This window comes from Notolepis coatsorum, assembly GCF_963971535.1.
Source record: "Notolepis coatsorum genome assembly, chromosome: 13".
NCBI lineage: Eukaryota > Metazoa > Chordata > Actinopteri > Aulopiformes > Paralepididae > Notolepis > Notolepis coatsorum.
The window spans coordinates 106,285,390-106,303,183 of record NC_140177.1 but is presented as its reverse complement, the minus strand read 5'-3'; the positions used below and the strand labels follow the sequence as shown (position 1 = coordinate 106,303,183).

General features: G+C 45.8%; 1 protein-coding gene across 1 annotated transcript in view; it reads right to left on the bottom strand.

The window, feature by feature from the left end:
* Nucleotides 1–17,794, bottom strand: part of kcnn1a (potassium intermediate/small conductance calcium-activated channel, subfamily N, member 1a) — a gene marked incomplete at its 5' end in the record, with an annotated part of 233,017 nt that overhangs the window by 70,321 nt on the left and 144,902 nt on the right. The window contains 3 exon segments of the mRNA XM_084326864.1: nt 7,368–7,407; nt 7,410–7,785; nt 9,539–9,634. Of these exon segments, the coding sequence (XP_084182990.1) occupies nt 7,368–7,407; nt 7,410–7,785; nt 9,539–9,634 (512 nt within the window).

Sequence of the window (17,794 nt, the reverse complement as noted above, 5' to 3'; positions counted from 1 at the left end):
AACGATAGCTAACAGCAAAAGTGGATGTTTGACGCTTTGCATTGTGAGGTATATTAGGAGGATTAAATCATATCAAATAACATGGAGGTAGACATCTAAATAAATAAATAAATAAATGCTAAGAATGCATACTGTATCATAATGCAATTCCTATTTAGAACAAATTAGAGTGAATTGACCCCGACCCCACTGCGTGCCTTTTGGAATGTAGCCTACAAACAACTTTTCCTGGCAGTGGCCTCTAAAAGCGAATCAACCCGCTCGCTTGATCATCCAGAGGACAGGAAGGGGGAAACGTGACTATTATCTCCTCCCTCTTAACCTCCTCCCAGTCTTCTGACCCGAGCCGTCTCTCCCTGGGCTCTGTTCCCTTTTCCCCTCTCACTGTGTGGGGAGGAGTTGGTGCTTTGGGACAGATGGTAGTACCTGAGGACACACTACACAGCTCCCAAAGACTCAGAGAGACAGCATGGGAGTGAGGGATCAAATCAAATAGAAGGACCTCTCTCTCTCTCTCTCTCTCTCTCTCTCTCTCTCTCTCTCTCTCTCTCTCTCTCTCTCTCTCTCTCTCTCACTCTCACTCACTCACACACTCACTCACTCACTCACTCACTCACTCACTCACTCACTCACTCACTCACTCACTCACTCACTCACTCACTCACTCACTCACTCACTCACTCACTCACTCACTCACTCACACTCACTCACTCACACACACACACACACACACACACACACACACACACACACACACACACACACACACACACACACACACACACACACACACACACACACACACACACACACACACACACACACACACACACACACACACACACACACACACACACACACACACACACACACACACACACACACACACTTCATCAGGAGTATCTCAAATCTGTTTTTGAGAGTAGAGGAGTATCTCAAATCTGTTTTTGAGAGTAGAAACGCACATCCTGTAGAAATAAACAACTGTAGTCTCATATTGTACATAGAGGCACTATTTTAGACTTAACGCACGCAAATGAGATTGAACAGGAAAAGCAGTAATCTGGTCTGATGAACAACACAGTACGAACCACTAACTAAGCTCTTCTTCGCCTGCACCCCCCCCTCCGTGTGGGCCTGTGTAGACCAGCCCCTTATAGCCAAGCAGATTACTTCCTCTCAGAATCCTTCCACATGTAAGATGTGGGATTAAAAATAAATATGTAACTCTTCTGTATCTGGAGCCTGTGTTCAGTAAAAACAGCACTTATCTTATTTCAGCCGCATTTCATAGCGACAAAAATACAAAAGTAGATAAATAAATGCAATTTTTTTTTTAAGTCTTGTTGATTTAAATGAATTTGAGCACTGGCGGAGATTACTTGGGGACGAATGTGTCGGGAAGCTCCTCGGGGAAGGGTGTCAGTCGCAGTAAACACGAGCAGATGGGATTAAACTCAAACTGGTGATGACCTAATTAAAAAAGAAAAACGGCAAACCTAATAGCATTTTCACAGCACAGCCAAAATGCAAAGCCAGCAGCACGAGCGGCGGCGGCGGTGGTGGTGATGGCACTCCGTTGTATTTATCATCAGTGTGGTGGTACCTGAGTTGAGGGATGTGATCGTCCTTTTAGCATGAAGATTGCAAAATACTACACAGACATTAACCCTTTCACTGCCACACTATGAAATGATTAACCCTTTAACTGCGACAATACAGAAGGTTAACCCTTTCACTGCCACACGACAAAGTTTGAACTCTTTCACAAACACGCTACAGAAGGTTAACCCGTAAACTACCAAGGGTTAACCGTCTGTAGTGTGGTAGTGAAAGGGTTAAACTGTGTCTGCATTTTAGGTGTTGGAGTGTAGGAGTAATCTTCCAATCCTTCCCTTCATACCCATGGAGACTTCGCTTAAAAGTGTCCAACTGTATGGCTCAAGGTACCACACGACCAAAGTTGTCCTAGTTGGGGCAATATCACAGTTGTGCAATCAGCTTGAATATTTATAGGGTCCAGTGCGTAATCTATTTGACCATTGACTTGCACATGTAAAATTAGCCTTTTCCAACCTTTATAACATGTTTACATATGGAGTACAGATGTGTCCGGGTGCTAGCTGGTATGAGAAAGTTTGTGTGTGTGTGTGTGTGTGTGTGTGTGTGCGTGTGTGTGTGTGTGTCTGTGTGTGTGTGTGTGTGTGGTGTGTGTGTTGTGTGTGTGTGTGTGTGTGTGTGTGTGTGTGTGTGTGTGTGTTGTGTGTGTGTGTGTGTGATCTCAGGTTAAGCTTTTTTTGCTGACCTGGCCTTGAACAGCAGCGTTTATGTTCAACTGATGACACACAAATTCACTGGAAGTCAGATGCCCTGAGTCGGTGTAGCTGACCAGTAACTCAAGCCTGATAATCCAGTGTTGGTGCAGTTAAGGGAAAGTCACCTAAACCTTCCCGAAGCTCGTCCGTTACATTGGCCACTAGGGGTCCTCTCTGAAGGAGACACGGGGGGAGAAGCCACAGTCTCACGTAGCCTCCACAAACAATTCTTCGTTTCAGGGTAACAGAGTTAGAGAGAGAGAGAGAGAGAGAGAGAGAGAGAGAGAGAGAGAGAGAGAGAGAGAGAGAGAGAGAGAGAGAGAGAGAGAGAGAGAGAGGGAGAGAGAGAGAGAGAGTTAGATACGAGTTCAAGGAGAAAAAAGAGATAGAGAGAGACAGAGAGACAGAGAGAGACAGAGAGAGAGTTTGATAAGAGTTAAAGGGAGAAGAAATAGATAGAGAGAGACAGAGAGAGAGAGTTAGATACGAGTTAAAGGGGGAAGGAAAAAAAAGAAAAGAAAGTGTGAGAGAGAGAGAGAGAGAGAGAGAGAGAGAGAGAGAGAGAGAGAGAGAGAGAGAGAGAGAGAGAGAGAGAGAGAGAGAGAGAGAGAGAGAGACAGCGAGAGACAGCGAGAGAGATATTGTAGCAAGGACCAGAGAGCCAAGCAAGGCATGCATGAAAGTGTGTAATTTAGTTTGGGCTGGATTACTGCTAGTTAAGAGGAAGCAGGGGGAGGGGCAGAGTAGAGCAGAACTGCAGAACATGCACGTTAGATGGGTACAGTAGTAGGATATCCACAAAGGATCAGTCAGGAGCAAGAGAGAGAGGGAGAGAGAGCCTGGTAGTAGTGATGAAGAGCTTAGTTAAGGAGCTTAGTTGAGGTAGGTTAGGAGCTGGGGGGGGGGGGGGGGGGGGTCAGTGACCAGTGCTACATCCATATACTTTATATGGATATACCATCTACCGTTCACTTCATTCACATGCCAGCCATTATGGCACGTGGGAATGGAAGGAGGCAGAAGCACCTATTCGCTATAATGTTAAAATACCAATAAATAAAATACCATTTCAAGAACCAGTATAACCAAAGCAAGCAGGCATGACACAACGGTTGCAAGGCCATGCATACGTGACTCACATTGGTTTTATCCACCGTGATTTTTGTGCTGAAATATACGATAGTGAATGAGCCATCTGCTCACTTTCATGCATTCACAGCGATTTGAGAGAATAACAGCGGCAAACGGAATAAAACCATATGAGTCATGTGTCTATAGTAACAAAAAGTATTTCCACCTGTCACCAATCATAGCTCACCAGTCATTACAAGGGAGTGGATGCAGTTCTCCAGAGTGCTGCCTGGTTTGTCCACTCAGCCTCGCTTTTCCATTTTAATATGGCAGCCAGGTGAATAAAGCAGATTCCTGCCAACCCTCCATCACTCCCTCTCTCTATCCCTCTCTCCTTCTCCCTCACTCCCTCTCCATCTCTCTCCCCATCCCTCTCTATATCCCTCTCCTTCTCTATCATACCTCACTCCCTTCCTCCCTCCCTCCCACTCTCTATCTCTATCTCCATCCCTCTCCCATCCCTCTCTCATCCCTCACTCTCTCTCTCTATCCTCTATCCTCACTCCCTCTCTCTCCTCCTCCGTCTCCCTCCCTTCTCTCATTCCCATACCCTCGCTCCATCCCTCTCCCGCCCCCCCCCCCCCTCTTTCCCTCCATCCGCATCCCCCTCTCTTCCCCCATCTCTCATCCACTCTCCATCCCCTGGCTATGGCTATGTGTCTTTCATTACTTCCAGACAGACTCTGCTCATCCAATCTCATCTATGTGTCTTCCAGACAGACTCTGCTCGTCCAATCTCATCTATGTGTCTTCCAGACAGACTCTGCTCATCCAATCTCATCTATGTGTCTTCCATACAGACTCTTGTGAGGCCCGGAGGGTGATTGATGCATAACAGCGTTTAACAGACCATAAATATTAGTTATGTAACAGAAGATTTCACTTTCAGAAACTCACATCACAGCACTCTCTTCTTGTTCTTTCTTTTTCTTTCTTTCCAGTGATTTGTTGTTTTTCTTTTTGTTGTTGTTTGTCTGAGTGATGGGATCGAGACGTAAACATGAAAACTACCATGCAGTTTCACTGTTTACTTGAGGAAGGTTAAGGCGAGCGGTTCATTCCATGGGTTAAAAAAACAAATAAACTCTAACCTAGAGACACTGCATCTGCCTCCGACACAAACTCCTTCTCCGTGAGAGAGACTCCATTTTGGAAACGGTGCTAGAATGGACACCACCCTCTTCCGGCCTCCAGAACGAGCCGTGTGTGAATCCTATTGGGTTGTATTTGGTTTAAATATGATTTGTGTGCTGGTTTGTTAAAAAATAACACGCCTAAATGACCAAATCTGACATGGACAGCCGTGTACCAGACACTTCTCACCTCCTCGCAGACTTAAACACAAATCTATATGAATATGCATAAATTATGCTGCACTGGTCTGAACTGAAACTCTGCACTTTATATATATTTATTTATGGTTTAGGGAGCACCTAAACCATTACGACGTCATTCGATCAATTCCCGCGAGGGAGGCTCTTAATGGGATGGTAATGTGTGGAACACAGAGGACTAAAGAGCTTTTGCTCCTCGGCGACAAATCTTTAAAAAGGGCTGAGAATGTTATGGATCTATAACAATTGCATAAGGAGGCGGCGGGAAAGAAAGAAAGAAAAAAAAAGAAAGAAAGAAAGAAGGAAATATCGCCCCAAGGCTGTGATGAAGGTGACCTGAAGGGGATGCTGCATTTTAGCACAAAAAACATCTCCTCCTCCTCCTCCTCCTCCTCCCTCTTCCTCCTCCTTCCTAAGGCTTATTTTCTTCCTCCTCCTCGTCTACCTCTCACCGTGCAACAGTGGAGAAAGAGACGCTTGCTTCAAAGTGCTGCTCGACCGCTCGGCCTCCCCTACATCCTCCTGCAGCCGTTACAGCGTGGAGGCGACGTCTCGCTTTGACAGCAGGAGAGGAACGGCGCCACATTCATGCCAAACTAAAGAAGGGGGGGGAACACCTAGTCCTCCTTTGCCCCGTACTGTGTTTCGAAAGGCTCGTAGGTTATCAATGTTATTTAGGTATTTTGTTGCCCCGCGCCCGCCCTCCTCGCACCCCCACCCCACTCAGGGCAGCAGTGGCGCCAGCTCGGTGCAAACAGATGACAGGTTGTTGTTTATCCAGCGGCTAGAGAACGAGAACTCACATTGTTTCCCTACGAGCAGCGCAGCGGGGGGATAGAAATACAACACAACATTACAACACTCACACACGCGCGCGCGCACACACACACGCACGCACGCACGCACGCACACACACACACATATATATATATATATATATATATATATATATATATATATATATACATACACACACACACACACACACACACACACACACACACACACACACACACACACACACACACACACACACACACACACACACACACACAAAAAGACACACACATGCTCAAACATAGACACTCACCCACACACATATAACACATGTTATTAATGAACTTAAACCATTCAACGGTCTAGTAGCATGCACAGCTAATGTCCCAGGTTTGTGTGTGTGTGTGTGTCATGTGTGTGTGTGTGTGTGTGTGTGTTCAGTGTGTGTGTGTGTGTGTGTGTGTGTGTGTGTGTGTGTGTGTGTGTGTGTGTGTGTGTGTGTGTGTGTGTGTGTGTGTGTGTGTGTGTGTGTGTGTGTGTGGTGTGTGATGGGGGGGAGGGGGAGCAAACCATCTATCTATCTTGACCCCGATAATGTTTATGGATTTCACATCCAGTAAGACACCTGCTGCATTCTGTTCTCCGGGACACAGACACAGATTGTGACCCGAGATGATTCAAGAATAATACCGATGGAGCTCCTCCAGCGAAGGACACCAGATCACCAGGCGGTCACAGAGCATATACTCTACTCTATCATGAGAGAGGCGTTAAGAACGTGAGCTAGCACAGGGAGCGGGAGAGGGGTGAGGAGAAGGTACAAGCAAGCGAGACAAACCATAGGAGGACATTTTGACCTCTGGTAAGCCGTTGGACTGACTGACTGATTGACAGACTAGCAGAGTAGCTGGACAGAGTAAATTCATGTTTTCCCGTGAATTGACGTGGGACTTTGACTTTTACAGTGCAGCCCGTGTCATTGTTGACATCAGATCACCCATAACCCCCCCCCCCCCCCCCCCACCAAAATATATATATACATATATATAAAGCTGGCATTAACTTTTCATTTCCCAGAATGCAAACGCAAAATGAGGAAGAGAAACACTGCGCTGCTGCTCTCGTTCTTCCTCTGCCTCTTCCGCTCTCAGCCCCGCTGCCCCCCCTGAGACGGAGCCTGTTTTGGGAGAGAGCGGGGTCGGGGGGATCCGTAGGGCTGCTTCTCTTTACCAAAACAAACCACTCAGCAAACAAACAATTATACACTCATGAATTATGGACGAGCTCACTGAGAGAGCGTAGAAAACAAGGAATAGGGACTCCGTGGAGTGATTGCTGAGCTAATGAAACACAAGTTGTTGTTGTTACATTCAGGCAGTGTGATGTGTGCGTGTGTGGTGTGTGTGGTAGTGTGTGTGTGTGTGTGTGTGTGTGTGTGTGTGTGTGTGTGTTGTGTGTGGTAGTGTGTGACAGAGGCTGTTGCTTCCCACATTCCTGTGGACCGCCGGGGGGATGAGTGACAAAACACAAGCGTGGGTCAAAAAAGACAGACAGAGAGAAAGACGTGTGTGTGTGTGTGTGTGTGTGTGTGTGTGTGTGTGTGTGTGTGTGTGTGTGTGTGTGTGTGTGTGTGTGTGTGCGTGCGTGCGTGCGTGCGTGCGTGCGTGCGTGCGTGCGTGCGTGCGTGCGTGTGTGTGTGTGTGTGTGTGAGTGGCAGTGCACAGTTGTGCCGGTGTGACATCAGTGTGCCCCCCCCCCCCCCCCCCCCCCCCCCCGAAACCTCCCCTCGCCTCCCCCGCTGCACATTTACCTCTCGCAGACACGCACGGTCCACGCGGCGATGATCCAGAGGAGATGCTAAACACCAGCAGCACCGTCCCGGGGCAGATGGTCATGAGGGTCTTCATGACGAAGCGCGTGTTGAAGTTGATCTTGTTGAGGGCGCCGATGCTGCGCGACGAGGCGTCCGTGAACAGCTTGCTGTGGAGCAGCATGACGCGGCCGATCAGGTAGAGCCGCAGGAACATGGGGATGGAGAGGATGATGTCCACGTCCGCGTCCGCCTCCGACGGCGTGTAGGTGAAGGCCAGCCGCGCGCGCCACGTGAACACGTACTGGCCCGGGATGGGGTGGGTGGCGCACACCAGCAGCTCCAGCACGATGAAGAAGATCCGCTCGTACGTCATGGCTATCCTCCAGTCGTCCGCCCCATTGTCCACCATGAAGAGCTTGAGGGACACAAACAGGTTTCAGTCACACTGGGCTTCTCAGTGGCCTTCTTTTATTTGAGCAAGTAAAAAGTGAATTGACCTTGATCTCAAACCCGCCCTGTTTTCTTGCCCCTCCAAATCACAACTGTTGCTTCTCTTTTGTTTTGTTCATACTTCACTGTTCATAGCCTACTCTTTGCACATGACTGCCCACATTCACAGCCCTGCTAATTATCCCATCCCACTGTATTGTTATTTTTATTCTAATTAGTGTATATTATACATGGCCACAACCTGCACAGTTGTACAGCCCTGGCCTATTCCTATTTTTACTTATAATTGTACTATATTCTATTGTGCTATATTTAATTTAGTTCATATCCCATTTTATTTTATTCAACCTCTTTATTTACAGTTGTAGAGCACTGGCCTAAATTTTATTTCATAATTATATTATATTCTATTGTGCTTCTATCTTAGTTCATATTTCATTTTATTTTACTCCACCTTTTAATGTTATTATCTGTCCGTTATTGTCTGTCCGTTAATCTCGCATCGAAAATGACCAAAGCTAATTCCTTGTATGTGAAAACTACTTGGCAATAAAGACCTTTCTGATCCTGATTCTGATTATGAGACAAAGTTTGGAGATCCTAGTGTTAGTAACAGAACAATTACTTTGTAACTACGGTATACTAGGCAGAGCTGGGGTAAATCAATATAGTAAATCAATAAATCAATACAGCATTCCAGTCTTTATCAATATATGAATTTGTTTTCTCAGTAAACACCAGCTTTACAGTCTAAACCACATTATAATATTCACATGTATGCAGTCTGAGGACTCATTCCGTGACATGCATGTGTTGTTGATACTATTACTATACTATACTATACTATACTATACTATACTTACTATACTATACTATACTATACTATACTATACTATACTATACTATATATATACTATACGTGGGCGGCTACGTGGCGCAGTGGGCAAGGCGCTCGCAACGAATGCTCGAGACTAGGCTCGAACAGGATGCCTCCTGTTCGAGCCCCGCTCTCCACATTGCTTTCAGTTTAGCTGGTCGTCCACAGTAATACACATTGGCCGTATTACGGGGAGGGAAACTGAAGGGTGGGGATCGGGCGTTGTGGACAGCGACTCCTACAGGTCGGTTGGTGCGCCTGCGCAGTAGAACCAAGAAGCGACGGGGGCGGGGCCCCTCCAAAGCCCAGACCCCCGACGCTGAAAGATCGAGCCGCGCAGGTGAAAAGATGCGACGGCTGTTACCTCGAGTATCGGAGTCCACATTGCAGCCGGCTTGTGGGAGGCAAGAAACAACGTTCGAAGACAGGGGAGGGTTGAATTGGACGATATGAAAATTGGGATGGGAGAAAAATAGAAAATGGGAGAAAAAGTGGATCAAAACTATACTATACTATACTATACTATACTATACTATACTATACTATATTATACTATACTATACTATACTATACTATACTATACTATACTATACTATACTATACAAATTAAAGCTAATCAAATCAAATTAAGCTGCATCTTTTTCAGGGGCCCAGGAAAAAAATCCTCTGACATCATCGTCATCATCATCATCATCATCATCATCATCATCATCATCATCATCATCATCATCATCATCATCATCATCATCATCATCATCATACAGTGCCCTGGAAACTACAGCATAATGAAATTATGTTTTACATCAGATTACATCAAATGATTTCCCTGCATTAGACTCACCTGTATTTCCCGGGCATGGTACATTATTATAAGACCAAGCAATATAACAGTGGAAAGGCTGATAAGGCATTTCAGTGCAAATGAGTACGAAGATTCCTGTGGTGAGAGACAAAAGACAAGAGAAGAGGGGTTAGAAATACAGCTCATACCGTTTCATACCAATGTGACCTCTTATCTCATGAAGAGACACGTTGCGAATGTAACGCTCCATGCACTTCCTTCATCATCTTGTTAGCTATAGCCTATAGTGTGCAGATATGGACACAGAAAATGGCTCGGCCCCTGAAAAAGTCCAGTGAACGGGCCCCCATTAAACCTGCATAAAGGTAGAATCTGTAATGTCACCAAACAGCAGCAAAAGAGCCCTGTTTGGTATTATAATAATAATAATAAATTATATTTGTAACGCACTTTATATTTCTAACAATCTCAAGGTGCTACATGAAAGGAGATAAAGATTACAAAAAAAAATAAAAATGAATAAAACAACCAATGAAACGAAAGAAACATTCAGATAAAAATCAAAACAATTTAACAATTAAAAACACACAAGGCATCAGTCTGTCCATTTAAGCAAATGCCTTGTTAAAAATAAATTGTATTGTGCATTGTTAAATGTTTAGTTTTTGTTCGATGTGTGGGTTGGTTGTCAACACCTATAGGGGAGGGGGTGCTGCTGCTGAGGGGAGGGGGTGCTGCTGCTGAGGGGAGGGGGTGCTGCTGCTGAGGGGAGGGGGTGCTGCTGCTGAGGGGAGGGGGTGCTGCTGCTGAGGGGAGGGGGTGCTGCTGCTGAGGGGAGGGGGTGCTGCTGCTGAGGGGAGGGGGTGCTGCTGCTGAGGGGAGGGGGTGCTGCTGCTGAGGGGGAGGGGGTGCTGCTGCTGAGGGGAGGGGGTGCTGCTGCTGAGGGGAGGGGGTGCTGCTGCTGAGGGGAGGGGGTGCTGCTGCTGAGGGGAGGGGGTGCTGCTGCTGAGGGGAGGGGGTGCTGCTGCTGAGGGGAGGGGGTGCTGCTGCTGAGGGGAGGGGGTGCTGCTGCTGAGGGGAGGGGGTGCTGCTGCTGAGGGGAGGGGGTGCTGCTGCTGAGGGGAGGGGGTGCTGCTGCTGAGGGGAGGGGGTGCTGCTGCTGAGGGGAGGGGGTGCTGCTGCTGAGGGGGGGGGGGTGCTGCTGCTGAGGGGAGGGGGTGCTGCTGCTGGCCACAAAGCCAGGCTCTGCCAAGAGAGGTCTGGGAAAATGCACAGTATAATAAGTTAATGAACTCCAACCCACAAATCAAAACAAAAATAAATAAACAAAGCACAATACCAAGCGGGGCTCTTTTGTTGTTGTTTACCTTTAAACAACAGTCTCATTGCTACCATGCTGTCGTTGGTTTGGCTTAATGAATTAATATTGTGCAGCTAAGCAACGTGGTGAGGTGAGCTAATAACCTCAAACAAAGGAGAAAGAAAGAGTGCAGCCAGCTTCAACACTTGTTGTGATGCTCTGCTATTTGCATCTTCTGACAAAAAAAGAAAGAACGGTCAGAATAAATGTCATCGTTCCGAAAGGAGTTCATTCTATCAATTTGTAAAGCTTCACTTTGGAGCAGCTGGGAAAAACAACAGCTATGGTGGCTGTGGAGAGAAAGAGAGAGAGAGAGAGAGAGAGAGAGAGGGAGAGAGAGAGAGAGAGAGAGAGAGAGAGAGAGAGAGAGAGAGAGAGAGAGAGAGAGAGGGAGACACACCTACACATGTAATATGCATATGTGTCACACAAACGCACACTTGTACATATATCCACATGTATACACACACACAGCACCCTTCCCCCTTAGGCCCTTACCCTACACTACAGTACACAAACACATACGGTACGCTCAAATCACACCACCACCTATTATTAGCATAAAACCTCTAACTGTGCAGATAGCTGGTTTTATCAGCCAGAGCAGTGCTACTAACAATCCCCGAGCAGGTGCAGGGGCGAAGGTACAGAGATTATCTGCGCACTCTATCTCCCCCACCATCTAAACTACCAATTAATCAGCCCCAACCACTAAGAGGGGACTCTCTCTGTCTAATAGTGGGTGCAGAAAGGCAAGGCTAGCATTAGTAGGAGGCAACCACACTGAGCGCTGTCTATGATGAATAGGGCATTCGTTTGTTTGCTAGCGCTGCAGTGTTGTGTGTGTGTGTGTGTGTGTGTGTGTGTGTGTGTGTGTGTGTGTGTGTGTGTGTGTGTGTGTGTGTGCGCACGTGCGTTCGCGCGTGCGTGTGTGCAGGTTTTAAGTGGAATTCTGTTGCTAGGGCAACAACTTGAGTGTATTTCCTGTCAACCGTTGGTATCAGTGAACACTGCAACGGGAGGTAAAGGGGGGCCTGTTTTTGTTAGAATGTTTTTGTTGTCAAGTTTGAAAAGGTCTATTGGTTTGAAGTTGGATAATAGGCCATGGTGTCTAAAAAGACATGGTTGAATAAACACAGGTTATATCATCCCTGAACACACAGACAGATGTATCGAAAAATGTAGATTTGTGTATATGAGTTTTTAATTGTATTTGCAGTATTTTGTGCCTGTAAGAGGTTTGGGTAACACTTTATATTAAGGTCCTTGTAATAGGCGTTAGTCCTTATAAGATGCTTATTAACAGTATTTAACAGTATTGTGTTAATAAGACTATATTATGTGTTAATAATAGCACCATAACGTTTACTGTTAGATTACATTTATAGACATTTATAAGCACTTATAAGAAACATGTTAAAGGGGAACTATTTTACTATTTCTTTCACTATTTGGGCACTTTTACACAATTCCTGTGAGTCTATGGAACACCTCTGTAATATATATATTTTTTTTATTCATTGTTTTGTATTTCTAATCAAGTCCTCAAAAACAGCATTTTTCTACCTCAAGATCTCGAGCCGTTTTGAGCTAGAGGCTGTGTGGGCTCCAGGTCCAGGTCCAGCCACTGTGTGGAGCTCATCTTGTATCTCAACATTAACATGCAGCGGTGTCTCTCTGACATCACAAATCGCGCACATTTTCAAATGACTCAGTTCAGTGAGGGTGAATATTGTGAGAGGAGAATTGGAAGAATGCGCCAATATGAGAATTTTGAGACATAGATCATATTAATATAAGTTCACATAGCTAGGAAACAATGCTAAACACTCAAAAAGGCCATTTATAAGATAGTTCCCCTTTAACAATTTATAGTTTAAGTTACCTGATAATGATATGAACATTAAATAATGTACAGTATGCATAAGGTTCACTCAAACAATGAAATATAAACAAATAGCTATTTGGCTTGACTCAGTATTAGCATGGCCCAGCAATACAGGTAGGCTAACCAGGAGCTAACAGATAGTGTAGCCAAGACTAAGCAAACACTTTAGCTAAACATTCTTACACAGAGAACTCAAAATCTATAAGGAAAACACAATGAACTACACAATGTGATGCTAGCTCAATACAAATAAAACGTACAAGCAATAGTTTCCAAGGCACAGACAGAGCTGGAAAAATAAAGGTAGATGAAAGCAGACCTCATGGCGAACAGCACTTTCTGGATAGAAAAACGGCTGACCTGGCACTGGCAGCATCACATGACTAAATCAACAAATAGTGTAAAAGCTAGAAAAAGCTAGAGAAAATGAGTAGGTCTAGAATACTTAAAATGAGCACAAGAGGGAGAAACATAATAACTAAACCAAGTTCATACAGAACACGACAATTATCATTGTTTCATGGATTTATTTTTCAAATTAAGACCTACCTCAGTTTCTCTATTGTGTTGACATGATTAGGGATGTTTTATATCACATTTTCAGAATGTCCTTTACAATATACAATTTACCTCAATGTTGAAAGATACTGCAATTGTACTAATAATTGTACAATTATTTTCCGAAGGCCTGTTTGAGGCCAATAAAGTTACAAGCACTATTTTTTATTGTGTTTGTGGAACTAAATATTTGTTCACCAGTGTTTCAGGTGGGAAGGATTCAAAAGTGCACGTAGCCCATGTTTACAGACACAAGGAAGTATTTCTCTCAGTTGTCTGCATTTTCTATCAATTTTAAATGCTTGTTGTTAGATCAAGCAAGGGAAAAAGGCCAAATTTGGTGTGTGATTCTAGGGGGAAAAGAGAAAGTGACTGATGTTTTGGAGCCTAGATGCAGATTAGCCAAGCTAATGTTACACAAACATAACTTGTTAACTCTAGTGTCTGGTTTCCTGCAACACATTGACTTCGTCCAGGGCTTCCATTATAATCAGGAATATATAAGGTTAATATAATCATAAATTCAACATAGTTCTCTTTCCAGATGGCGGAGCTGTGTAGTTAACTGTTAATAAGTGCATATAACTGCTAATAAATGAATAATAAGCAAATCATTCTTTACCTTAATAAAGCAATGTGAAAACAATTACACAAGTTAAGTAAGACTCAATAAATGTGTTTGTAATGTTATTATAAACAATACATTCATAAGGCTTTTATTAACATTGTTAACAAGTTCCTTATAAGTGCTTATAAATGTCTTAAATAACGTGCGTATGACGCCATTATAAACACTTAATATACTCTTATTAACACATAATACTGTTAATAAGCATCTTATAAGGACCTTATTACCTATTGACTACTGTTAACTAACGCTTATTACAAGGACCTTAATATAAAGCGTTATCAAGGTTTGTTTACACTTGGGAATGTTTGTAAACAGTGGAGTAAAACAGATATACTGTATCTCCTGATTTATATTAGTGAAAATATCCTCCACATATTTCTCCCTTTTTTTTGACAAATCAAATAAAAAAAGAAGGTACACCCCACGTTTATGGTCAATACAATTCGGAATTTGGGCATTCAAATGTGTTACAATGACACAAATAGTTTTGTTATTAACGCATCCTCTTACACTTTATAGTTCTATTATATATATATTATTTTTTTTATATACACATTTGTATATGCATGTTCAGCTTCAGACCAATCATTGTTATTTTAAAGCTTATTTTGGTTGTGCAGGTTGGATAACTGTTACGATGTTAACATTGACCAGAGACTCACCAACCAACCAATCACTGACGGACGGACGGACGGACGGATGCACACACACACACACACACACACACACACACACACACACACACACACACACACACACACACACACACACACACACACACACACACACACACACACACACACACACACACACACACACACACACACACACACACACACACACACACACACACACACACACACACACACACACACACACACACACACTCTAACCAGAGATGGAACAAATTAGCATATGTATTTTTAGCAATCAACTAGATTGCTTTGCCCCTCAGGTTGGCGGCCCCATGCATAGCACCCTCTCAAGACTCGAATGTCTGAAATTGTTTTGAGAAGTCCCCAGTCAAATAACATCCAGTAAAACAATTAATCCACCTGACAGAGGTTCAAGGATGTTTCAGTCCCAAACGCTCACTCCCTTTTAACATGCTTTCCTTCCTCACAGGCTCAGAGAACCTTGGTTGAGGTGTCAATGTCTATGTGCGAGATATGTGTGCGATTTCAACCATATCTCTATGTCACAGTGTAACATGCTTATTTATATACACATTTACTTCTCTCTGTATCTTGAAGGCTCTGTTCTTCAGCCCAAATCCGACACCCGGCAACACAGGCAGGCCCAGTGACACAGGCAGGTCCAGTGACACAGGCAGGCCCAGTGACACACGCAGGTCCAGGCCCAGTGACACAGGCAGGGCCAGGCCCAGTGACACAGGCAGGGCCAGGCCCAGTGACACAGCCAGGCCCGGTGACACAGGCAGGGCCAGGCCCAGTGACACAGGCAGGTCCAGGCCCAGTGACACAGGCAGGGCCAGGCCCAGTGACACAGGCAGGGCCAGGCCCAGTGACACAGGCAGGCCCAGTGACACACGCAGGTCCAGTGACACAGGCAGGCCCAGTGACACAGGCAGGGCCAGGCCCAGTGACACAGCCAGGCCCAGTGACACAGCCAGGCCCAGTGACACAGGCAGGCCCAGTGACACAGGCAGGGCCAGGCCCAGTGACACAGGCAGGCCCAGTGACACAGCCAGGCCCAGTGACACAGGCAGGGCCAGTGACACAGGCAGGGCCGGTGACACAGGCAGGGCCAGGCCCAGTGACACAGGCAGGGCCAGGCCCAGTGACACAGGCAGGGCCAGGCCCAGTGACACAGGCAGGCCCAGTGACACAGGCAGGCCCAGGGACACAGGCAGGGCCAGTGACACAGGCAGGCCCAGTGACACAGCCAGGCCCAGTGACACAGGCAGGGCCAGGCCCAGTGACACAGGCAGGTCCAGTGACACACGCAGGTCCAGTGACACAGGCAGGGCCAGGCCCAGTGACACAGGCAGGCCCAGGGACACAGGCAGGGCCAGTGACACAGGCAGGGCCAGGCCCAGTGACACAGGCAGGCCCAGTGACACAGGCAGGCCCAGGGACAAAGGCAGGGCCAGTGACACAGGCAGGGCCAGGGCCAGTGACACAGGCAGGGCCAGGCCCAGTGACACAGGCAGGCCCAGTGACACAGGCAGGGCCAGTGACACAGGCAGGGCCAGTGACACAGGCAGGCCCAGGGACAAAGGCAGGCCCAGTGACACAGGCAGGGCCAGGCCCAGTGACACAGGCAGGCCCAGGGGCGTCTATATTAATCCCAGCCGAAGAGTGCAAGAGCGCTTCCGCATTTTGCCCTGATTGGCCCCGGTAACGCCCTCCGAATGCGCATTTTCTTTTCCCCCGCTCAGACGCCGAAATGGAATACATGTATATTATCGCGACGCGATTCACTCGCAACGCCATAACGTTTTCCCTGTACATTGCAACGTTAACACAACACAGCTGTCAACTGTACTTTACATATTATCCAAACGAGGACCACATGTACTTTACATATTATGGAATACATGTCAATCAATCAATCAATCGCGTACCTCTTAGTTAGCTCAGTTAGCTGCATGTTAGCTCAGTTAGCTCAGCAGTTAGCTCATGTTAGCTCAGCAGTTAGCTCATGTTAGCTCAGTAGTTAGCTTCATGTTAGCTCAGCAGTTAGCTCATGTTAGCTCAGTAGTTAGCTCCATGTTAGCTCAGTAGTTAGCTCAGCAGTTAGCTTCATGTTAGCTCAGTAGTTAGCTTCATGTTAGCTCAGTAGTTGGGATAAAGGAGTCGGAGGCGGTGTATCGAAGTTGAACCTAATTCCTTTATTCAACAGCAGCATAACAACAATGTCAACGTAGTCGAATCGATAGGTAGAATGATGTATCGAAGTTGAACCTAATTCCTTTATTCAACAGCAGCATAACAACAATGTCAACGTAGTCGAATCGATAGGTAGAAGGAATGAATGCTCGAGGCAGGAAGTGCTACACACAATATCGTCCGGGGGGAACTACTATTCCCAACAACAGTTCTGTGTGAATTATTTACAGTCACTACACAATCAATCAATCAATCATGTACCTCTTGCACGGCTGCGGCGCGGCGGCTGGCGTGGCTGAATAACAGTAACAGTGATCGCCTGCTGCGTCCATCGCGTGTATATATATACCGTATTAGTATTAATAGCATATAGCAATAGCAATATATAGCAATAGCATATAGTATTAATGTGATTGACCAGCGTTTAACGCGTCGCGTGTATATATATACCGTATTAGTATTAATAGCATATAGCAATAGCAATATATATCAATAGCAATAGCATATATAGTATTAATGTGATTGACCAGCGTTTAACGCGTTGCGTGTATATATATACCGTATTAGTAGCATAATAGCAATAGCAATATATAGCAATAGCATATAGTATTAATGTGATTGACCAGCGTTTAATATGGTGCGTTCTGGCATCTGTGATTAGTGTTGAATGGGGGTCTCGCGTCGAACCAAGCGGCGACCTCATGCGCATGCGCGGCGAGCACCTGGGTGAAGGAAAAGGAAATGTGCATTACCGTACTGGCGTATGGCGAAGAATGCGGAAGCGCTCTTGCACTCTTCGGCTGGGATTAATATAGACGCGGCCCAGGGACACAGGCAGGGCCAGGGACACAGGCAGGCCCAGCGACACAGGCAGGCCCAGTGACACAGGCAGGCCCCATAGACGACAGTGTTTGCTTTCCTGGTTTCAAATGGCCTCTTAGGTGACTTGAAACCAGGATAACCACCACGGTATTCGTCAGTGCTGCTGCCCGGACTGTGACTGCAT